Here is a 24,466-nt window from a genome sequence, read left to right on the forward strand (position 1 = left end):
GTCACAGAGTCTGTGTATTTCCTGTTCATAGGATGTTTATGTTTTCAGTTGCTTTCGTTTCTTCTTGCCTGAACATACGATGCAGGCGGTCATGGTTTCTTTGTTCTGACCAACGCTGAATAAACTGTTTATGCTCTCCTGCTGTGCATCTTTTGCTGTGTGAATTCTGCTGATAGAGTGTGCACCAGCCTAAGAATGTGGCAATCTATTCTTGAGGCTTCGCGTCGCTGATTGCTGATACTGCGTGTCTACGGGAGATCGATGGATCGTCCGGCAGCCGGCTTGAGGGCTCAGATGGACTTTGCCTCCCTGGCAGTATCCCAACAACCTACCTTGCATGACTGTTGTAGGGATAATAATAATAATAATAATAATAATAATAATAATAATTTTTATTTATGCCCCGCCCTCCCCAGCCAAGACCGGGCTCAGAGCAGCTAACAAACAATAATAAAAACAAGTTGATTAAGATACAATTTAAAAAACAAGATTAAAATACAACATTAAAACATTAGGATGCAGCCTCTTCACAGGAGGAGAAAGGAAAAAGAAAGAGGGGGAGGGAATCAAACTGATTCTAAGCCAAAGGCCATGTGGAACAACTCTGTCTTACAGGCCCTGCAGAAAGAAATCAGATCCCACAGGGCCCTGGTCTCATGAGACAGAGCGTTCCACCAGGCCGGAGCCAGTGTTGAGAAGGCCCTGGCTCTGGTTGAGGCTAATCTAACTTCCTTAGGGCCCGGGACCTCTAGGATGTTGCTATTTGTGGACCTTAAGGTCCTCCGTGGGGCATACCGGGAGAGGAGGTCCCGTAGGTCCGCATCAATCGCCTTGCACCAGCCATGGAGAACTGATTGTGATGACCATGTACGTCACCCTGAGAAAGATGTAAGATACAAATGCAATGAAATCAATCAGTTCTCAGCATCTCCAAGCAGGGCTGGGAATATCCCTGCCTGTAACCCTGGAGAGCTGCTGCCAGTCTGTGTAGGTAATACTGAGCTAGATGGACCAATAGGTCTGACTCAGTGGAAGGCTGATCCCTGTGTTTTTAATGTAGTTAAATGTTTACTGTTCAATTACTCAGAGGCACCTTTTAAAATCAATTCATCTTATCCATTAAGTGTTGTAGCCCTGCTATGATGCCCCATACCAAAGAATGCTGAGGGCTTTTTAAAAAAATAAAGAAAATTATTCCTTTTTTATTTATTCACTTGCTTATGTTTCCAGACTTCGTCTTCTCCGACGGATCTCAAGTCTCTGTGCCTGGCTCTCGTCCAAATATAATATATTAAGCGTTATTACCGAGCAAGCTCTGTCTGGACCGAAACAATTCGATTTTTGCAGAGAGAGAAAAATGACTTTGGACTTGGTGCATGAGAACCAGAAGCACGTATGGGTCTCAGGACATCAACATTTGATTGTTAGCCAAGGGGAAAGCTTTAATATGGGGGTGCAGAGCCTTTTTTCAGCTGGGGGCCGCATTCTATTGTGGACAATCTTCTGGGGGCCACATGGCAGTGGTGGGCGGGGCCAGGAGCAACAGTGGGCGGAGCAATCAATGTTGACTTTGCCTTTGGTACAGTGGGCTAGTTTCTACACACACACACATGCATGTATACACAACACTCTCTATCCTTCAAGCAAGATGCACAATCAGAGTTCAAGGACACCGTCCAATGAAGCAGAAACATCCAATCCGGGTGCAGGAGGGGATGTGGCCTGGGGAGAGTCCCAGGGCCAGACAGAGAGGCTTGGCAGGTCATGTTGTGCCCCTGGGTCTGATGGTCCCTACCTCTGATTTTTGGTACAAAGCCGGATCAGTGAGGGGTGTGGCCTGAGGGGGGTTCAAAGGGCCAGATAAAGAGGGCTAGAGGGCCACATTTGGTCCCTGCACCTGAGGTCCAGATCCTCAAAGTGTCCCTATTTTCCAGGGACAGTCCCGGATTTACAGAATCTGCCCTAGTTTCTGATTTGATCCCAGAACGATCTGCTTTTCCTTAGGACGTCCCTATTTTCATCGGATAAAAGTTGGAGGGTACAGAGTTATGGAACTCCTGAGCCAAGGAGATAAGTAACCAAAGGAAGCCCTGTATAGGGAAGGTGGATTTTTTTAAAAAGTCAATTTTTTTTTTAATGTATGTTGAAAGCTACCTAGAGTGGCTGGGGCAACCCAGCCAGATGGACAGGGTACAAATAATAAAATTCTGATTATTATTAGTGCTTTTTTTCTTTAAAAAAATGTTTAGGGGTATTCTCTTTTTCCTACTCATATTGAAATACTGCCCCTCAAAGAGGTCAAACTTAGATTCACAAAATGTTTAGGGGTATGCGTACCCCCAGAAAAAAGCACTGATTATTTATTCTGGAATAGGATGTCCCTGTTTTCATCGAAGAAATGTTGGAGGGTATGTAGGTCTCCCACCCCGGTTTAGCTGATTTTATTAACTAAATGGGGCCAAATGGGGAGGCCTAGTGGCCCTGGTCAGTCCTGCAGACCAGAGCCTAGCTAGTCCTATGGGTCAGAGCCAGAGGCCAGTTAGCCTATGGGTCAGAGGCCTAGCTAGTCTCACATCCCAGAGGTTCCCCACCACTGGGATATAGGGTGGCAGCCTCAGACTAGCAGAGTTTAGTTTCAGGTGGCAGCTCAGATTCTCCAGAGGTGCCTGAGGGTTCTGTGAAGGGGCACCGATCTCTTCAGAATCAGGCTCTTCCCTGAGGCGCCCATTGTGTTTCTTTGGCCAATCCCTCAATTTGGGTCACCTTCCTTTAGAATAGAGATAATTCACTTTCTTCAGGAGCTTTGCCAAGAGCAATTGAAATTCTCCTTTCCCTGAGAATAGAAAAAGAATTAAGCCCAAGAGTGGATTTGTCAATGTCAGACTTCATTTTCTGCACCCAGACATCCTTTCGCTCCCGTTTAAATTGAAATGCAATTGCTGGACCTGACTCCTTTTTCTGTTTTCCTTCTCCTGTCTCCCGCTCAATGACTGTGTGTCCTGATTTTCGTGTTTTGTCTTGAACATTTCAATCTGCAGGAAGCCAGAAAATGTATTTATTGGTGGCTCTTTAATAAATACATTATTTAAGTTGCTAGACATTTTTAAAGGATTCAAATGAGAAGATTTACAAATATGTATATAAATCTTAGGAAACATGTATACAAATCTTGGGATAAGCCTTGATTAAAAATTCATTTCCAGAGGATTACTGGAATCGAGTTGTTTATTTGGGATTGCTATATTATCTTTTGAATTAGATTACCAGTAAGCTGCACTCGGGGGCCTTTGCTATGTATTTCTGTTACAATTATTGAATTACCATCTTTGCTTGCCTCCTGATTTGCCAGTATTTTGCTGGAGGTATTCAGTCTCACACTGGACCTTTAGGCTTGCAAAAGTAAGGTGGATCAAAAGGCTCTGTCACCCTCGAGCAGCAAATCCTCTTCTTCTTTTCAGATAAATTTATCGATTTTAACAAGGCAGACAAAAAGAAAATCGATTACACTGGCACAGCACAGTGCAATACACTGCAAACTCTGCAACACCCTTCCACACAATGTTCACGAAGCAGAAAATAGTGGCAAGTTTTAAACCAGAGCTTGCCGATCAGAAGGTCGGTTGTTCGAATCCCCGCGACAGGGTGAGCTCCCATTGCTCTGTCCCTGCTCCTGCCAACCTAGCAGTTCAAAAGCACATCAAAGTGCAAGTAGATAAATAGGTACCGCTCCAGCGGGAAGGTAAACGGCGTTTCCGTGCACTGCTCTGGTTCGCCAGAAGCGGCTTAGTCATGCTGGCCACATGACCCGAAGCTGTACGCCGGCTCCCTTGGCCAGTAAAGCGAGATGAGCGCCACAACCACAAAGTCGTCCGCGGCTGGACCTAATGGTCAGGGGTCCCTTTACCTTTACCTTTAAAGACCCATATATTTAAGCAGGCATTGTTGGGCTAATAAGATTAATCACACTATTCTGTTTTGTTATTTATTGATATTTAACTCAATATTTCATCAATGGCTTCTCTGTTTTTACCGATGTATTCCTTTGTATTTTTTGTTTTAATTGCATTTCTCATTCTCTTTTAAAAAATACGTTTCTGTGTTTTATGTAAACTGCTTACGGGTGTTATAGAAATTTTAAGGTTTCAAATATAGAAAAATGTTGATAATTGCACAAGGTAAGCACGCATACATAAGTATATAAGCCACACGTCTAAAATAGTACAGGAGAGCAATCCAAAAGCCATCTTGGCTCTCCTAAAGACTAAATATTTCCTCTGCCTCCTTAATCCCCCTTGCCTGAGAACAGGTAGGCAGATAGCAATCAGGAGAAGTTTCTGAAGGGATTCATTTCCTATATCTATGAACCTCCTTTGTATTGTAATTGTTTGCCCAGATGCTCTGCATTGAGGGATGTCTGACAGGCATCCTGATTGTCTTATGCTTATGTTTGTGTAAACTGTGTCTGGAACTATGTAAAACTTCCTAAATATTCAGGAATAACACACCTTGGCCTGCCTGAGCCACAGCAACCCCACCTTATGTGCAATGTAATTTCTGACTGTTTGTAGAGAGGACGTCCTGCTTCTCCATGCCAAAATGCAAACGCTTAAAAGAGGTGTTTCTTCTGGGCTCTGGGTCTCTCTTGCCTCCTTACCAGGAGGGGAGGGAACTCTGTTGCAACAGAAAAATAAAGATCTGCCTTGCTTTCACTGCCTCCTGCCTCCATCCGTTCATCTCTGACGGATCATGGACTTAGGGGACTCAGTCCCTTGGGGAGTTGGGCAGCAAAAGCCAACCACTCCTGTTTTTCTATATCAGGGGTTTTGCGTATGAAGCAATATATAAATACTGATGATGATGAGTGCTAGCGTTATGAGATCAGCTTTCCCAAGCAAGCAAACCGTTCCTCAAACTAGCTGAAATTTTGTTTGTTGGTGGACACGGGTCACTAGTTATATTGTTGTTGTTGTTTAGTTGTTTAGTTGTGTCCGACTCTTCGTGACCCCTGGACCAGAGCACACCAGGCACTCCTGTCTTCCACTGCCTCCCGCAGTTTGGTCAGACTCATGTTTGTAGCTTCGAGAACACTGTCCAACCATCTCGTCCTCTGCCGTCCCCTTCTCCTTGTGCCCTCCATCTTTCCCAACATCAGGGTCTTTTCCAGGGAGTCTTCTCTTCTCATGAGGTGGCCAAAGTATTGGAGCCTCAGCTTCAGGATCTGTCCTTCCAGTGAGCACTCAGGGCTGATTTCCTTCAGAATGGAGAGGTTTGATCTTCTTGCAGTCCATGGGACTCTCAAGAGTCTCCTCCAGCACCATAATTCAAAAGCATCAATTCTTCGGCGATGAGCCTTCTTTATGGTCCAGCTCTCACTTCCATACATCACTGCTGGGAAAACCATAGCTTTAACTATACGGACAGAAAGTTAAGAAGTCCTTGGGACAAAGTTTAAAACCTGTGAATCTATTTCACCAAGAATGCTGTTGAACTCACAGGAGAACAGCTTTTCCTCAGTACCATGCATACTTTTGCAAACTTCTGTCGTGTTGCCTCTCAATCGCCTTTTCTCTAAACTTAAATTTAAAAAGCCCCAAACGCTGCAACCTTCGAAGCATTTTCCCCGCCCAAAGAATTCTGGGCGCTGTAGTTCGTTAAGGGCAGCCGGCAATTGTAATTCTGCGAGGGGTGAACTACACGCCCCAGAAACCCTTGCGGGAAAGCCTGCCTTTCGAACGCGCTTTAAAGGGATAGCGTCAGGTGGCTAGTCCGTATGAAGGCTGCCGGCCGCTGACGCCCCCTTGCGGCTGTAAGGAAACCCCAGGGGTCCCTCCCACGCCAGGGGAGCGGGGGGCGTGTGCCGCATCGGAGCACCGAGATCCGCCCCAAAGCGTCGCTGCGGCGACGGCAGCGGCAGCGGCAGCGCCTCCTCTTCCCTCCTCTGGTCCGGGTCTTGCTGGAGCCGCGGGCGAGAGCGAAGATGGCGACGTGGGCGTGCGGGATGCCGGCGCGGCGCTTGCTGCTGCTGGCGGCGCTGCGGGGCGGAGACCCTTGCCTGGCCCGCGGCAGCGGCGGGAGTCGGTGAGCAGCTTGCCCTCCCCTCCTCTCCCCACCCGGAGCCCTCCCCCGATGCTGCCTTGCGCACCTCTCCATGCCCAAAGTCTTGCACCTTTGCTTGCGCCACGGGCGCTCCCTGGGCGGCAAAGGGTTAATCTCCAGCAGGCGGGGGCGGGGGGGGGGAGATTAAGCCTGCCTTAGGATCGCAACCAAGTCCCGCAACAAACCCGGGAGGAAGGAAAAGGATCGTTTTCACTTTGCGCCCTTGGAGGACTGGTGAGGCCTGGCCCTGGAAGCTCTTAAAACGCAGTGGACTTTCCTAGAAAGCCCATTGAAATGAATGGACGTTACTTAACCTAGTGCCATGAACTTCAAGGGGCCTGCTCTTGACTTTGTTGGATGCAGCCCTGTTTTAAAATGCTCGTTTGCCTGATTCTTGCCAGTTTTGAGAGTCTTCTCTTTTCCCCTTCTCCTGTCTGTCATGGATGCTTTAGCTAAGGTTCCTGCATTGCAGGGGGTTGGACTAGATGCCCCTTGGGTCCCTCCCAACTCTTAAGATTCTGTGACGCCTTAGGCTTCAAAGCTAATCCCATTGACCTGCAAGTAAGCCCCACTGAATCCAGTAGGATTTTTGTCTGAGTAGATGGACTTATAGGTTTGCGCTGTAAGTAACAAATTATTTGGAAAGCTGGAATTTTGGATTAGAGATTGGCTACGAGCCCTTGGCTAACAGGTCTGTCTTCTCCAACTTGGTGCCTTCCAGCAGTTTTGGACTCCCAGCTGCCACCAACCCCAGCATCTTATGGCTGGAGGGCACCAGGTTGGGGAACCCTGGTGTCCATGTTCACTTAGTTACAGCCCTTGAAGGGGCCAGTGGGAATCCTGTTGAGTTAGCTGTGCTTCCCTGATGGATTGTTTACCTTCTATTTTCTGAAGTTAATGAATGACCAGCGATGGTGCAAAGGTCTTGGCTGCAAAGAAAGGGTCTCTCTCTCTCTCTCTCCCTCTCTCTCTTTATTTATCTAGTTGCCATCTTAGATAAGAGTAGAATATTAGATCCATAACATTGGCTGGAGTGGAATGGTACCCATTGCTCGGTAGAGCTGTGTTCAAGAGAAGCCGTTCATTTTTTATTTCACAGCTTTTGCAGATAGATATTTTATTTTTACGTGGGGAGAGCTTAAGAGAGAGAAGCTTGATCAGCATAGCTGTCAACGTTTCCCTTTTTTAAAGGGACTTTCCCTTATTCCGAATAGGATTCCTCACAAGAAAAGGGAAAAGTGGACAGCTATGTTGATCAGAATTTCTATATAACCATATTTGTACTGTAAACTTCCCTTTCATGTCAGTTATCCATACAAACAACCTTGTGAGGTAGTTCTGTATTATTATTCTCCATCTCCTAGATTTTGCGGGGGGGGGGGTCAGAGGTGAAATGTGGGGTCTGTTCTGATTCACATTTCACTCTATTTCACAAGATTTATATACCGATGGATTGTAATAACAACTCAAAGTAGTTTGCAAAATGTTAAAATTACCATTGATTTTTTAAAAAAAACAACTTTTAAAATAATTTTAAAATCAACAATAAGGTAAAAAGCAGGTTAAAACAGATGCTGACATCTGCATGTCTGGATAGGCTTCCCATAGCAAAAATGTTTTCAGCTGTTCCCATTTTACAGCTGGGAATGAAGCTTAGAGCAAGCTGCTATGCACAGCTAAAGTAAACCAGTAGCATAGTTTTCCAAGCTGCAAAATGCTCCATTCGTTCTCCACCAGCTCATTTTTTAAGAGCCCATGAGAACTGATGCAGAATTATCCACAACACAAGGGCATAATAACTTAAAACAAGGAAGGCTACTTGCTTCAGAACCCTTATGCTAATTTATGCAGGGACTGAAATTCATCATTTGCCTTTGAGAAGTAATGAATTGACATCCGTCCTGTTCGTTGGTCGCCTGGAGGTCATTTCTCACTCACCATAGGCAACCAGGCGAGTAGCAATTCAGAAACCTGGTCTGGATGTTTTGCTGCGAAGGCTGCCACCTCCTCCTTCCTTTTGTGGGTTGCCTTTCTGACACCTGCATTTTCTTTCAGGGACTACTCCAAAGACCACGAAAGCAGCTGGTTCCGTTCCCTCTTCGTCCACAAAGTGGACCCCCGAAAGGATGCCCATTCCAACCTCCTGTCAAAGAAAGAGACCAACCACCTGTACAAGATCCAGTGTGAGCCGCCAACTCCCTCGTCCCTAAGCTTCCTTTCCCCTCTGCTCTTGTCGTAAGCCTCTGTGTTGCTTTCTGCACGGGTGAGGGCCGAGGGCTGGTCCGCGGGCAAGGACTGTAAGCAGCAGCAGCAGCAGCAGATTTCGCGTCTTCTGTTCAGCAGAGCAGCTTGGGGAGGTGGGTGATCAACGAAGAGCCTTCCATGCTTTGCGTAAAAACCATGGAACCTTCTTGGTGCAGAACTTTGGCTTTCTGAAAACTTTTAAATATTTTTTAAATTTATTATTTTGCTTTCTCACATATAAAAAACATAATTCTAAATACATTCGCACCTTGGAAGCCAAACGCCTTGCCAGTTGAACGTTTTGGCTCCCAAACGCTGCACAATAGTGAGTGTTCCGGTTTGCGAACGTTCTTTGGAAGCCGAATGTCTGACGTGTCTTCCGCAGTTTCCGATTGCATGCAGAAAGCTCCTGCAGCCAATCAGAAGCCACGTCTTGGTTGCTGAACGTTTTGGAAGTTGAATGGACTTCCGGAACGGATTCCGTTTGGCTTCCAAGGTATGACTGTACAATAACCAACAGCAATAGCAGCTGGTGTGTTATTTCTCGGAAACAAAGCATAAGGTAAAGGTAAAGGGACCCCTGACCATTAGGTCCAGTCGTGACCGACTCTGGGGTTGCAGCGCTCATCTCGCTTTATTGGTCAAGGGCGTACAGCTTCTGGGTCGTGTGGCCAGCATGACTAAGCCGCTTCTGGAGAACCAGAGCGGTACCTATTTATCTACTTGCACTTTGATGTGCTTTCGAACTGCTAGGTTGGCAGGAGCTGGGACAGAGCAATGGGAGCTCACCCCATCATGGGGATTCGAACCGCCGACCTTCTGATTGGCAAGTCCTAGGCTCTGTGGTTTAACCCACAGCGCCACCCGCATCCCTAAACAAAGCATAGCAGCAGCTTAAAGCTGGAACCACTGCTTAGAAGGAGTTTATAATGCTAATAATAATAATAATAACAACAACAACAATAATAATAATAATAATAATAATTTATTATTTATACTCCACCCATCTGGCTGGGCTTCCCCAGCCATTCTGGGCAGCTTCCAACAAAATATTAAAATACAATAGTACAACAAAATATTAAAATACAATAGCTTCCCTAAACAGGGCTACCTTCATATGTCTTCTAAAAGTCAGGTAGTTGTTGTTCTCTTTGACATCTGCTTGGAGGGATTCCACAGGGAGGGCGCCACCACCAAGAAGGCCCTCTGCCTGGTTCCCTGTAACTTGGCTTCTTGCAGGGAGGGAACCGCCAGAAGGCCCTCTGAGCTGGACCTCAGTAGAACGATGGGGGTGGAGACGCTCCTTCAGGTATACTGGGCCGAGGCTGTTTAGGACTTTAAAGGTCAGCACCAACCCTTTGAATTATGCTCGGAAACGTACTGTGATAGGTCATTCAAGACCGGTGTTATGTGGTCTTGGTGGCCGCTCCCAATCACCAGTCTAGCTGCCGCATTCTGGATTAGTTGTAGTTTCCGGGTCACCTTCAAAGGTAGCCCCACATACAGCGCATTGCAGTGTTCCAAGCGGGAGATGACCAGAGCATGCACCACTCTGGCGAGGCAGTCCGCGGGCAGATAGAGTCTCAGCCTGCGTACCAGATGGAGCTGGTAGACAGCTGCCCTGGACACAGAATTGACCTGTGCCTCCATGGACAGCTGTGAGTCCAAAATGACTCCCAGGCTGCGCACCTGGTCCTTCAGGGGCACAGTTACCCCATTCAGGACCAGGGGGTCCTCCACACCCACCCGCCCGCCTCCTGTCCCCCCAAAACAGTACTTCTGTCTTGTCAGGATTCATCCTCATCTAAAAAGTCTCTAGTCCAATTAGGTCTCTGCAGATGTTTCTCTGGATTTGGGGAGGCTGTCTCAATTGATGGTCGCATCTCAAATGGGAGATGAATGGATGTCAGGTGTTGTAAAAGGATGAAGGAGAAAACGCTTAATATTAAGGCATTGGTTGTGTGGTGATTCCCGCCCCCTCCCACAGATGGAATAAATAAAGACACCGGACACCAGAATTTAGGTTAATGGGCGAAAAATGGCCACAACTTTATTGATTACAGGTAAGAGCGGTATTGGCTTTAGGCATTGGCCCTATCAGACTAACCGGTATAAAACCGGGAGGGGTTAAGCACCAACAGGGGGAGCCCCCGAGATGCACATCCCTAGGCGCTCCCCGAGGGGCTACCGCTTGGGAGCGCGCTTTAGGCCCTAGCCTCCATAGGTTTCGGACGAAGCGACGCCCCCCGGAGTCCTTTAACGAACTACCCTTCAACATTTGGGGGAGGTGATGGCGTTCCTCCCCCCCAACTCATTTGCATAATAATACCCCTGCCAGTGCCTAACCGCCACACGAGCCAGGCTCGCCGCCAATACCCTCAGACCTGTAACCAATCCCTGACCCCTTGAAAAATGTCAGCAAGCCAAATATCGTTACCAGCATCGGAGAGATGCACACCATCCCCGCGGTAGAGGGCCTCCTTGCTAAACTGGATGCCAGGGTGCTCAATGACCCGCCCACATGTCGCAGCCACTCTACGCACCACCGAGCGCTCCAGGATCCTCCTGGCTCTATTCACAGCCACGGGATTTGTGGCGTCCCTCCACACGCGATGAATGGATGTCAGGTGTTGTAAAAGGATGAAGGAGAAAACGCTTAATATTAAGGCATTGGTTGGGGGGGAGAAAGTTAAGTTTCTCGACATCATGATTACAGAAGCTATGTTGACAGTCTCTGTTGTCTGTGATATAGTGACCTTGCTGCCTGCTTCCAACCAATCTCCTATCAGCGTCCACAGCAGACTTACTCAAACCACCCTCCCACCGCCAAATCTGTTGCTTGCCTCCAAGAAGTTGCAAATTCTGTGCAAGATGGAAATACTAAACAAACAGACAGACAGACATTCAGAGTTATGTGTTCTGGTTAGGCAGGAATAATGCACACAAAATAATCTTCAAATATCTGAAGGGCTGTCACATGGAGCAAGCTGGTTTTCTGCTGCTCCAGAGAAATAGGACCCGAACCAATGGATTCAAACAACAAGAAAGGAGATTCTGACGGAGCGTTCAGAAGAACTTTTGAGTTGTTTGACAGTGGAATGGGCTCCGTTGGAAGGTAGTGGCCTCCCCTTCATTTGAGGTTTTTAAACGGGTGGGATTGCCATCTGTCAGATTCTTTAACCATGATTCCTGTCTCGCAGGGGGTTGGACTAGATGACCCTTGGTTGCTTTCCACCTCTACAGTTCTAGGATTCCATTTCAAAAATAAAAACACCCTGTTGCCGTTACTTGAGAATTTGAGAATAGAATCTGGATTCTTGATGCGTGTTTTATCTGGACAGAATACTCGTTGCTTCAGGAAATGTATTATTATTTCTTTGGTGCAGAATGCTTGCTGTGGGGCAGCCATGAATTTCCCTGCTAGCTCACCAGGGGAGCGAGTTGGTCCTGTTCAAGGAGACTGTTTTGCTGCAGGCTTCCTCCGCTCGCTCTCCCTCCCTCCCTCCCTCTTGTTTTGCATTTGATACTAAGCCAAACGCAACTGTTTTCTTTGTCATTTCAGTCCACAATGTGAAACCTGAGTGCCTGGATGCCTATAACAGCCTGACGTAAGTATCTCCCGCTGTCAGGAATTCTGAGATTGAGAAGAGAGCTTTTTTAAAAGGCCTAACGTCAGTATAGTGCAATTCAGTAGTAAAATTCCACAAGCAGGAATTTTGCTGCAATGTTCAGGGAGCTATCCAGTTCCTACTCCCATCTTCCCAGAAACTCCATTCCTTTTAAAGTATTTATTTATTTGGTTTTTCAAATTAAAATTTTACAGAGATATATCAAGCATAAATCTTAAAAACAAGATTCCAAGGAATCTCCTGGACTTCCATCCTCCCCTTTATGGGTCCTATTATTAATCATTTCCTTTGGAATCTTTTACGATGATCCAAATCTTTTACCTCTTCCATTGTGTCCAAAATTTACCCTTATTCACTACAAGTGATATTCCAGTCCTACTAACAATTTTAACTGTTTATGGTGGTCTTTAAGATAAGTTATAAATTTTCCCCATTCCTTATTAAACTTTTGGTCTTCCTGATTTCTGATTCTTGTCCAGTCATTTTAGCCATTTCAGCATAGTCCATCAGCTTCACCTGCCATTCTTTTCTGGTAGGAACTTTATATTCTTTCCATTTCTGGGCCCCCAGACACTCCATTCCATCCATCCTGTCCTTTCCAGATACAGTGGTACCTCAGGATGCGAATGGGATCCGTTCTGGAGCCCCGTTCGCATCCTGAAGCGAACACAACCCGCGACTGCGTGTCTGCACATGACGCGATTCGCCGCTTCCGCGCATGACGTCATTTTTACCATCTGCGCATGCACAAGCGGCGAAACCCAGAAGTAACGCATTCCGTTACTTCCGGGTTGCCGCAGAGCACAACCCGAAAGCGCTCAACCTGAAGCGGCTTCAACCCGAGGTATGACTGTACTGCATTCTGCTCCCCAACCCCAAGTTTTCCTTAAAAAAGAAGAAGACAGCATTTGTTTAAAAGTACAGTGGTACCTCAGGTTAAGTACTTAATTCGTTCCGGAGGTCCGTTCTTAACCTGAAACTGTTCTTAACCTGAAGCACCACTTTAGCTATTAGGGCCTCCTGCTGCTGCCACACCACCGGAGCACGATTTCTGTTCTCATCCTGAAGCAAAGTTCTTAACCCGAGGTACTGTTTCTGGGTTAGCGGAGTCTGTAACCTGAAGCGTATGTAACCCAAGGTACCACTGTATAGTGTGTTCTCAGCCTTGGAAGGGGCTTCCCCTGTTTTTAGAGGCAGGGGATGTGTGTAAGGAGGAACATAATTTAAAATACAATAAACAACAACAATAGCTAGAGGTGTATTAAATTGTGTGGGGAGAGAGAGAGAGAGACACTTTTCAACTTTTCATAATACTAGGTCCATCTGTGAAGGCACCTGCCTGATATCAACAGGCAGGGAGTTCCAAAGTGTAGGTGCTTTGGGGAATTATAGGGACAGAACTACCCAAACTTTATAGAAATTTATTCATGTATGCGACCACAGTGGCAAGAATATTACTCGTCCCAAAAATGGAAAAAAAGAAGTCGTCCCAGAGAAAGAAGAATGGGTACAAAAACTTATGGAATATGCAGAAATGGCAAAACTTTCCAGGAAAAATAAGAAATAAGGATAACAAACTTTTTATAAAAGAATGGAAATGGTTTATTGAATATTTACAAACAGATAATAAGAACATTGGCAGGATTATTGTAATCTGCAGTTTTATAAGAGTATATGTTTAAAGTAGTAAATGAGTAAATTAAGTTAATTTGGAATATGCGGGGGGGGGGTAATTTAAGCAACCGCAGAAAGGGAGGGAGGAAGTCAAGTTTTGAAATGTTAAAATGATTGTAAAATTATTGGAATGTATAAAACTGAAAATCACAAAAAACCCGAAAGTGTAGGTGCCGCCACACTAAAATATCAATTTTTTATGAATATGGAACAGACATTATGTGGTACTTGTAACAGTGCCAGTTCTGCCGGTCAAAGTGATTGTGGGGACATACGTATGTGGACTAAGGTGCTGCCATAGGTATTGTTATTAATAATTGCTGCTAATAATAAATGTGAGCTTTGGCTATACCCACCTTGCCTGTCAATTCCATGTCTGCTTTGCAGGGAGCAGGTACTTCCAAAGCTGCACTCGGACTCGGACTACCCCTGTGACTTGGTTGGCAACTGGAATACTTGGTATGGTGAACAGGACCAGGCAGGTGAGGGGGCAGGGCCAGCCATTCAGGGTGGGTTTAGGGGCCTTCGAGTTCCGCCTTGACAGGAAGTTCATTGCATATGACTCGGGGAGCCGTAGCAATTCAGCCCTTACTCCCCTTCCATCTTTAAAACAAACAAACCCATAATCCATGGGTAGGTAAACTAAGGCCCGGGGGCCAGATCCACGTGTTTTTAAATGAGTAGAATGTGTCCTTTTATTTAAAACGCACCTCTGGGTTATTTGTGGGGCCTGCCTGGTGTTTTTACATGAGTAGAATGTGTCCTTTTATTTAAAATGCATCTCTGGGTTATTTGTGGGGCCTGCCTGGTGTTTTTACATGAGTAGAATGTGTGCTTTTATTTAAAATGCTTTTATTTAAAATGCATCTCTGGGTTATTTGTGGGGCATAGGAATTCGTTCATTTCCCCCCCTCCACCCCCCCCCAAAATAGCCTGGCCCCTCACAAGGTCTGAGGGACAGTGGTCTGGCCCCCTGCTGAAAAAGTTTGCTGACCCCTGCCGTCGTAATCCATTAGCCACTGCCTCTAATCAGAACCTCTATGTGCAAGAGCAGTACACCCACAACTACTAGATGCTGTGTGCATTCCCTAAGGAGGCCCTCGAGATTCAGCACTTCCTCCTCCCGATAAAAAAGGGAATTTCAGGACTAGATCAGCCACAATCGCCTTCTGTGTGCAAAACGATGCTCTAGCAGTGAGCAACGTGGGTGTTAGCTTTCAGCTGGGGTTTCTTGCCTATCCCTTTGTTTGGGCTTGCAAAGATTTGAGGCTCTCCTCTTCTTGTCCCAGTGCACCTCTGGCGATTCACCGGTGGCTACCCGGCCCTCGTGGACTGCATGAACAAGCTGAAACAGAACCAGGTACCAATCACAGGTCTCTCTTCTTCTCCAGATGTACTGCTTGTTGGGAAAACACCAGGGAACTGCGTCTTTCTCTCCAAAGCGCCCCTCGGGATGATTCATCACTCTTCTGTCCCGAGTCGCAACTGCGACATATATCCGAAGATACATGCACACACAAACATAGCAGAGCTCAGAGGAGAAGCTGGACTTGAGGTGTAGAATTGTAAGCTAAACGGCCTCAGTCCTGTATACCTGAAGGAGCGTCTCCACCTCCATCATCCATCCCGGACACTGAGATCCAGCGCCAAGGGCCTCCAGGCGGTTCCCTCATTGCGAGAAGTGAGGTTACAGGGAACCAGACAGAGGGCCTTCTCGGTGGTGGCGCCCGCCCTGTGGAACACCCTCCCTTCAGATGTGAAGGAAATAAGCAGCTATCCGATCTTTAAAAGACATCTGAAGGCAGCCCTGTTCAGGGAAGTTTTTAATATTTAACGCTGTACTGTTTTTAACACTTGATTGGGAGCCGCCCAGAGTGGCTGGGGAAACTCAGCCAAATGGGCTGGGTATAAATAATAAATTATTATTATTATCACTATTACTATTTTTACTATTATTATTATTATGTACAAGATCAAGTGTTACAGAACAAAGGAATCATGGCTCCTCTTTCCTTCTCGTCCAAGAGAGAACAGAAAATTCAATAGCACAACGTAACAGAACTGTGTAAACTGAACTTCCGTTCTCATGACTCCGACACTGTGGAATGTCAACCCAGACATGTGAGGAAAACAGTCACATATCAGCAGCGACGTAGGAATGAAATCTCAACACTGCTGGCAAGCCAACGGTGCGACTGCCAGGCCACATCTGGCTAGCTGGTCTCTGCAGCAAAGAGCCAGCGGCAATCTTAATGGCACAGTTGGGTAGCCAAGGCAATGTCTTCCAGATGTTGGGGGGTCCCCAGCTCCCATCGGCCCAGCCAGCACGGCCCTCGATCAAGAATGATGGGACATCTGGAACCTGCCTACATAGGAAGGCTGCCTTGCACTGAGTCAGACCTTTGGTCCATCGAGCTTAGTGTTGTATACTCTGACTGGCAGCAGCTCTCCAGGGTTTCAGAGAGGGAGTTTCTCTCAGCCTAACATGGAGACGTTCTGGGACCTTCTGCATACATAGCAGATGCTCTACCACTGAGTTGCGGGCCTATCTCTGGGTAGAGTATTAGGCTTGTGCCTCTGACCCCTGGTTCAAGTCCCTGGCTAATTATAATAATTTATTATTTATACCCCTCCCATCTGGCTGGGTTTCCCCAGCCACTCTGGGCAGCTCCCAACAGAATTAAAAGCACAATAAAACATCAATCATTAAAAACGTCCTGATACAGGGCTCCCTTCTGACGTCTTCTAAAAGTCAGATTTATTTCCTTGACATCTGATGGGAGGGCATTCCACAGGGCAGGTGCCACTACCAAGAAGGCCCTCTGCTTGGTTCCCTGTAACCTCACTTCTTGCATGGAGGGAACTGCCAGAAGGCCCTCGGAGCTGGACCTCAGTGTCTGGGCTGAACGCTGGGGGTGGAGACGCTCCTTCAGGTATACTGGGCTGAGGCCGTTTAGGGCTTTAAAGGTCAGCACCAACACTTTGAATTGTGCTCGGAAATGTACTGGGAGCCAATGTAGGTCTTTCAGGACCGGTGTTACACGGGCTCGGCAGCCACACCCATCCAGCTGCCGCATTCTAGATTAGTTGCAGTTTCCAGGTCACCTTCAAATTGTGGCTGGGATAACCCAAACAATAACCATCTGACATATAAGTACTGTCAACATACGACTTTCAGGTCAATGAGGACTAGAAACTCGCTTGAAAGAACCAAATCCCATGCTTACACAGCACAACACTAGCCCACTCTCTTCAATCATGCCCCCCCCCCATGGAAAGTACTGACAGCCCACAGCTAAGTGCCCAAGTCAGCCTTCTGATCTTTCCTTCCCCTTTCCAGGAGTACCTGGAATTCCGGAAGGAGAGGAGCAAAATGCTGTTGTCCCGAAGAAACCAGCTACTCTTGGAGTTCAGCTTTTGGAATGAGCCTTTGCCACGACCTGGGCCCAATATCTATGAACTGAGGACGTACAAGCTGAAAGTGAGTTCTGGGGGGTGAATCTTGGGAAGGGGAAGGATGTTACAGCTCAGGATACTAATATCTTCTGGAACGTTTCTGCCAATACACGGGCCTCTTGTGCCATCTGACGCTCTTCTGGGAAAGGATATGGTCATCAAGGCAATTGAGGAGTTTGTTGGACCTTGCATTCTCAGCAGAATTTGAGTTCTAACAGGTATCGGGATAGTTGAAGTCTCCTATGACTACTGTATCCCTCAATTTTGAATGTTTGGTAATAATCTGCTCTAGGAAGGCATCATCCAAGTCTTCAGTCTGGCTTGGAGGTCTATAGCAGACCCCCCCATTGGAAGGTCACTGTTGTTGCGCTCTCCTACAGTTTTTACCCATATACTCTCAATCTGCCTTCCGTGCTCCAGGTCATGGGTCTTTTCACAAGTGTACATATCCTTTATGTACAATGCATCTCCTCTCCCCTTCCTGTTTGGTCTATTCCTTTTGAATAGGTTATACACCTTAATTTCTACTTTCCAGTCATGAGTTTCGTCCCACCAGGTTTTAGTAATGCCTATTAGGTCATATTTTCCATCGTTTATTAAAAGCTAAAATTCGACTTGCTTGTTTCCCATACGCTGTGCATTAGTGTAGAGACAACTGAAACAATGAGTCATTCCCTCCAACTGCTTCCTCCTTGTAGTTTCCTGCCCTTTAGTAGGTTTCTGGAGCACCACTTCAGTTTCCTGTGCGTTGATGAAGCTATATATAGATATGCCCCAAAAATTGAGCTTGGGAAGCTCACCACAACTCTTTGAGAGAGCTTTCCCTGAAGTTTTGCAATCATGACTACAAGCTGTGTACATCACCTCTCCCTTTTGCTTTCAGCCTGGGACCATGATTGAGTGGGGAAATAACTGGTAAGAAGATTTTTCAAATACCTTGAATGTGCCTTTATCCGAAAGATCATTTAAGGGAGGTGGAGCTGCTGGTACAGTGCCTTACAGGACCTTACAAGGAGGAGTAGCTGCCACTGCCCCTTTCAGCAAAAAAAAAAAAAAAAGGTTTCTAAGGCTGAAAGCTTAACCTTGCTTCCTTGGGAGTAGGCCCCAAGGAATTTAGTGGGACTTGCCTCTGAGTAGACGTCGTCAGGATTGCAGATATAAGCAGCAAAAAACCAAACCTGTCCTCAGGAAGCCAGCTTTGAGCTTCCACAAATAGTGGTAGATGTGTCAATTTCAGTTCCTCGTTTTCCCCAAACCTAAGTTCATTTCGCCACATAAGTGAGTTGTTGTTGTTTTTTACTGCTTAGAGATTTTTGGAAATGCTGGTTTCTATGTACTTACAAATAGATATATATTTCAAGTCCTTTAAAAACCCACCAGCTTTTCAGTGCTCATTTCTACTAATACATAGACTTTGCTCGTTAGGTAAAAGTGAAAGAGACAGTTTTTCCATTTCTCCTTAAGGCATTGCTTTTGTACGTTGCTTTCTGTGCTGCATGCATTTTTATGCACACTGTGAAGGAGGCAATGCACCCAATGCATAGCTGGGGAGCCCATGCCCCTCCCCATGCTGTTGGACTATAATTCCCATCATCCCTCACTTGGGGCCATGTTGGCTGCTGGCTGGGAGTTGGAGGCCCATAAGCTCCGGAGGGCTACACCCCTGAAGTCATGGGGCAAGTGCAGGTTTGCCATTATCTCTTTGGGTAGGGCAGAAATGGCCAATGATAGCGATTCATTTATTACTTGCTTGTGTCTTGCTCTCTCCCTTGACTGGTGAACAGGGCGCGGGCCATTAAATATCGCCAAGAGAACCAGGAAGCTGTGGGCGGCTTCTTCTCACAGATCGGGGAGCTGTACATCGTGCACCACTTGTGGGGTAGGTGGCTGCCCAAATGGGGCTGATGAAAAGTGTTGTAGTCCAAAAGATCCAGAGGGTCTTGGGCAGCAGTTTTCAACCTGTGGGTCCCCAGATGTTAGAATCATAGAATCATAGAGTTGGAAGAGACCACAAGGGCCATCGAGTCCAACCCCCTGCCAAGCAGGAAACACCATCAGAGCACTCCTGACATATGGTTGTCAAGCCTCTGCTTAAAGACCTCCAAAGAAGGAGACTCCACCACACTCCTTGGCAGCAAATTCCACTGTCAAACAGCTCTTACTGTCAGGAAGTTCTTCCTAATGGTTAGATGGAATCTTCTTTCCTGCAGTTTGGATCCATTGCTCCGTGTCCGCTTCTCTGGAGCAGCAGAAAACAACCTTTCTCCCTCCTCTATGTGACATCCTTTTATATATTTGAACATGGCTATCATATCACCCCTTAACCTCCTTTTCTCCAGGCTAAACATGCCTGGAGAACTGGCCAGAGCCCAGGGATGATGGGAGCTGTAGTCCAACAACACCTGGGAACCCACAGGTTGAGAACCGCTGGTCTCGGGGGAAGACAGCCCTGCACCCCTCTCAAAAACGTCTGTGGCCATGAGCTCCATTGGGTTACCCCTTAATTGCCTGCCCTTCTGTACATTTCATAGAAACAGAGAATTGTATAGAAGGGGCCCACCATGGGTCATCAAGTCCAGCCCTACTGCCATGCAGGAATCTCAGCTAAAGCATCCACGACAGATGGCCATCCAACCTCTGCTTGAAAACCTCCTGTAGTGGTTCTAGGGGTTGCTCGTGCGTAAGCCGGTGCAAACACCTGGCTGGGTTGCCTGAACGAACCTTTTCTGTCCGGACAGCCACTCTCCCGTGGCTGTCTCAATCGCTGGCAGAATCCGTCAGTGGGCGTTTCTTAAACTTCTTCCAGCAAAGAAGCTCTTTGACGCCTAGTCTCCTCCTACTATCCCTGTGCGGAAGTCTTCTGCGCAAGGAGGGCGTAGCCAGCGGAGGACATCTACTCTCCCCGCTGGTCCCCGGTAAGGAGTCATGGGACCGCCTCGCCGCTTCCCCCATCTGCCCCCCTCCTCCACTGGTGCTACGCTGATTCTCTTCCCCAGAAGATGGGCTGCCTCTCCCAATCCCGGGACGCTCTCTGGAATCCCTCTGGATTTTGCTCTCTCCCTCCGGCACTGATGGCAGTTCCCTGACACCTCCCAAGGAAGGAGAGTTCACAACCTCCCGAGGGAGACCGTTCCCCTGTCAAACAGCTCTTAACTGTCAGAAAGTTCTTCCTGATGTTTAGCCAGAATCTCCTTTCTTGTAATTTGAAGCTGTTGGTTCGCATCCTGCCCTCCAGAGCTTGTTCCTTCTTCCATGTGACACCCCCCACCTTGAGATTTTTGAAGATGGCTATCATATTTCCTCTCTTTTTTAAAAAAAATAATTTTTATTAAGAATTTCAACATAACAAATTATCAAAAACATATCATCTTCATTTCCACACACCCCCATTTTTTCCTTCCCCCCTCCCTAAGAAAAACTGTCCCTCCCACACACACACACACACACACACACACACACCCCTCAGCTCCTCTCTCTGGTTTTTCAACACATATTCTTCTCTGCATATTACAAAATTGTAAAGATCCTTAAATTATCTATCTTTTGTGTTAACAATAATAAATTTGTGTATGTTTATTCAAAACCTGCCAAGGAGTCCAATTCATTTTGTTTTTGTTTTTTTAAGTAATTTGTAAAAAGTTCCCATTCTTCTTTAAAGCCACAATTGTCCTTGTCTCACACTTTGTATGTCAGTTTCACCAGTTCCGTATCATATCTCCTCTCAGCCTGTTCTTTTCCATTCTAGACATACCCAGTTTCCCTCAACTGTTCCTCATAGGGCTTGATTCCCAGACCCTGGATCATGTCTTGGTTGCCCTCCTTCCCCCTTTCCCGCTTGTCAATATCCTTCTTAAATTGTGGTGCCCAGAACTGTGTGGTGTGGTCTGACCAAGGCAGAATAGAGTGGTACTATGACTTCTCTTGGTCTGTACACTATACTGTTGATGGAGCCTAGAATAGCGTTAGCTTATTTTGCTGCTGCATCACACTCTTGACTCATGTTACGCTTGTGGTCTACCAAGACTGCATTAGCTTTTTCTGCTGCTTAACATGAGTCAGCCACTTTATGCAGCAGCCGAAAAGCTTCCCACGCCGATGAGCTTTCCTGTGATGTAGTGGTTTGCTGTCGATCTAGCCTACAGGGACCTGCAGTCTCGAGAGGAGACGAGGAACGCTGCCTGGAGAAAACGAGGGTGGGATGAGAACGTTTACTATACAGGTGAGGCATCTTTTTCAACGGTGGTGGCTGGTACCCAGGGCTGATGGCTTGCAAGGCAGGAGACCAACAGTAGGGGGAGCCAGCCCAGAACCAATGACAGGCTCTAGGAATGAGACAGAGATGAGAGCACCTATTTTTCACTCCCTGTCTCAGCTGATCTCTCCTGCATCCACAGAGTCCCTGGCGCTTAGAGAAGCTGTTTTTCAGAACATCCTCTGCAGGAAGAAGCTTTGCCTCTCCCTAATCCTTAAGAGTCCCATTTCCAAAATTCTTCTTTTGAGCTTGAATATGAAATTCAGGAGTTGCTTATCCTGGTGTACCCTCACACCAGGGGTGCGGGACTAGATCTGGCCAGTGGGCCGAATCCTTATCTCCTCCACCCTCCTCCCAGTTTGACAGGCGGCGTGGCCATCCCACCTGTCAATCACCTGGCACCAGGTGACTTGCTTTTGCCCTCGTGGACAGTTACCTGGCCGGAGGGAGAAGAGGGAGCAAACTAGAAGGAGGAGGTGTCAGAAGCTGAAGAGGTAACCGGGTTTAGTGAGGAGGGAGAGTCTGTGGCAGAGAGCAGTCCAGAATCGGAGGCTGGAGAGGAGGAGGGCCAAGAGGCAGAGAGAAGCCAAGAAATCTCCCCCTCCTGTTGCGACCAGCTTCCCTCTTCCCTGGTCTCCCAGAACCAAAAGAGGCATGAAGAGAGCATAGCAAAGGCAGAAAAGGCAGAGAATTCTCAGGTTGTTTGGGAAGGACCTGGGGGAAGAGGAGACTTAGGGAGCTGTGGGGACCTTCAGTCTTCGCAACTGCCTCATCAGGGCAAGACCTACTGGGAAGCCTTGCTGTGCTCACTAGGCCTGAGCCGTTTTGTCTCTTCAAAGAGTTAACTTCACTGACGCCTTGTGAATTCCTGCTGGCCTGCTCCCAATGCCCACCCTGGCATTACCCCTGGGAGAACTCAGTCCTTGGAGAAGTCCTTCTATGAATTGTCAGTGCTTGGTATTGATGTCCTTGGACCAGAGCGCTTGTGTGGGGCTCCCTGTTGAGGGTGAGGGTGGAGTGGGCAGTGACGGGCAGGTTCCTCTGCTCTGTGTCCTTGCTGAGTGACCACCGGTTTTTCCTTTTGCAGTGCCTCTGGTCCGGAGCATGGAATCGCGAATCATGATCCCTTTGAAGATCTCCCCCTTGCAATGATGCTGTCGCCAGGCTGTCGTCTCTCTGCACCAAACACGCAGCTCAAGAAATTGAGCTGGCCGCGTTTTCCTCCGTCCGGATCCTCTCTGAACTCTTTTCTGACTTTCTCTTCACCCCTCGCCTGTCTCCCATCTTCTCTGCCACTTTGTCTGGAGATACCCATCTCCTTGCCTTCCTCCCCCCCTTTTCCTTCTAGCCTCTTGGTTTCCAGAAAGTTTGTCAGAATCCTGCTGAGCTCATCTTATTGACTCTGAATGAGAAGCTTGGAGGCTTGATGTGTTGCCGTCAATGGACTACCAAGTCTGGCTTGTTCCAGAGGCTGATGATTCTCTAGATGAAGCTGCTTAGGGGGTGATTGCTGTTGCTTGCTGTGGCAAACACAATTATATTAAGAGTTGTTAAGAGGCCCCTGCTCCCCTCCTAGAACTACAGTTCCCAGAGTTCCCTGGGGAAAGGGATTGATTATTAAACTGATCTGGGAATTGTAGTGCTGGGAGGAGATTAGGGGGTCTTCCTAAGGGGCTGAGACTTCTCAACAAACCACAGCTCCCAGAAATCAATGTGGGGGGAGGCATGAAGGTTTAAAGTAGTAGCATAGCCCTTTAAGGTGTGAATGCCACCTAAGCAGGTATTGTTGGATACAAAGGAAATGACTCTTTTCTCCCCACCTCCCACCCCGCAGCCGCTCTTATCCTTGAAATAGCCTTTTTAATTGCTGGAAAGGCAGCCTCCAAACTTTTCTAAAAGGAAATAGTCGTACCTTGGAAGTTGGAACGGAATCCTTTCCGGAAGTCCGTTTGACTTCCAAAGCGTTCGACTTCCGAATCACGGCTTCCGATTGGCTGCAGGAAGCTCCTGCAGCCAATGGGAAGCTGCGGAAGCCCTGTCAGACATTCGGCTTCCAAAAGAACATTTGAAAACCGGAGCAGTCACTTCTGGGTTTCGGTCGTTCGGGAGCCAAAACGTCCCAGTTCCAGGGCGTTCGACAACCAAGGTATGACTGTACAGTCATACCTCGGAAGACGAATGCCTTGCGAGTTGAACATTTTGGCTCCCGAATCTTTAAAAACCTGGAAGTGAGCGTTCCGGTCTGCGAACGTTCTTTTGGAACTGGAATATCTGGTGTGGGTTCTGTGGCTTCTGATTGGCCGCAGGAGCTTCCTGCAGCCAATCAGAGGCCACGCCTTGGTTTCCAAACATTTTGGAAGTCGAACGGACTTCCGGAACGGTTTCTGTTCAACTTCCGAGGTACGACTATAATGCACAACAGGGTAGCGTTCTCAGGAATGTAATGAATGTATACTGTGGGTGTGGGGAACCTTTATAACCAGCTGGATGTTGCTGAACTACAACTCCCATGGTCACGCTGGCCATGTTTGCCGGAAGTTGTAGTTCTGCAGCCTCTGGAATGCCAAAAGTGTCCTCCTCCTAGCCTGCTTAGCTTGGTCTCTCTATATGTGCACAGACCAAAAAATCCCTGGTGGTTTAAATGTGGTTGCCCAGCTGTGAGTTAAGAGAGGAGGTGGAGAGAGACAGGGTCCTCTCATTGGCACAATGCATCTTTTCTCTTGATCAGTTACCCATCTTTGGGTACCATAGTGAGGCTGTGCTTCTTCGTAATAAACTATTTTAAGTGCTCTTCTGCCTAGGGACCATGTGAAACAGCCTAGCTGCACATGTAATAAAATATTTAATATACTACTGTGTGTGTGGCAGTGTGCATTGATTGTCCATTGTGGGGTTGGAGTAAAATTTCCTCTCCTCCAGACCCGTGAAATACCAAACTTGTAGATCAGTGTCATGGAACTGTGGAGTTGGAATGGGCCATGAGGGTCATCTAGTCCAGCCCCCCTGCAATGCAGGAATCTTTTGCCCAATGTGGGACTCAAACCCACAACCCTGAGATTAAGAGTCTCATTCTCTACTGACTGAGCTATCCCTTCAACAGCATCCCTATATATTT

General features: G+C 47.2%; 1 protein-coding gene across 2 annotated transcripts; it reads left to right on the forward strand.

The window, feature by feature from the left end:
- Nucleotides 1-5,741: 5,741 nt before the first annotated feature.
- On the forward strand, nucleotides 5,742-24,204 carry NIPSNAP1 (nipsnap homolog 1). 2 transcript variants are annotated; one of them, XM_053369553.1, is made up of 10 exons: nucleotides 5,748-6,078; nucleotides 8,152-8,279; nucleotides 11,903-11,948; nucleotides 14,031-14,125; nucleotides 14,933-15,003; nucleotides 16,984-17,124; nucleotides 17,983-18,014; nucleotides 18,884-18,978; nucleotides 21,235-21,318; nucleotides 22,439-24,204. In XM_053369553.1, the coding sequence occupies exons 1-10, from the start codon at nucleotides 5,978-5,980 to the stop codon at nucleotides 22,501-22,503; spliced, it is 858 nt and encodes a 285-aa protein (XP_053225528.1). In that variant the 5' UTR covers nucleotides 5,748-5,977; the 3' UTR covers nucleotides 22,504-24,204. The 2 variants fall into 2 exon arrangements, with proteins under 2 accessions (XP_053225530.1, XP_053225528.1); XM_053369555.1 differs by lacking the exon at nucleotides 21,235-21,318 and having other exon boundaries at nucleotides 5,742-6,078.
- The last annotated feature ends 262 nt before the right edge of the window (nucleotides 24,205-24,466 follow it).

Source organism: Podarcis raffonei, chromosome 16 (assembly GCF_027172205.1).
Source record: "Podarcis raffonei isolate rPodRaf1 chromosome 16, rPodRaf1.pri, whole genome shotgun sequence".
NCBI lineage: Eukaryota > Metazoa > Chordata > Lepidosauria > Squamata > Lacertidae > Podarcis > Podarcis raffonei.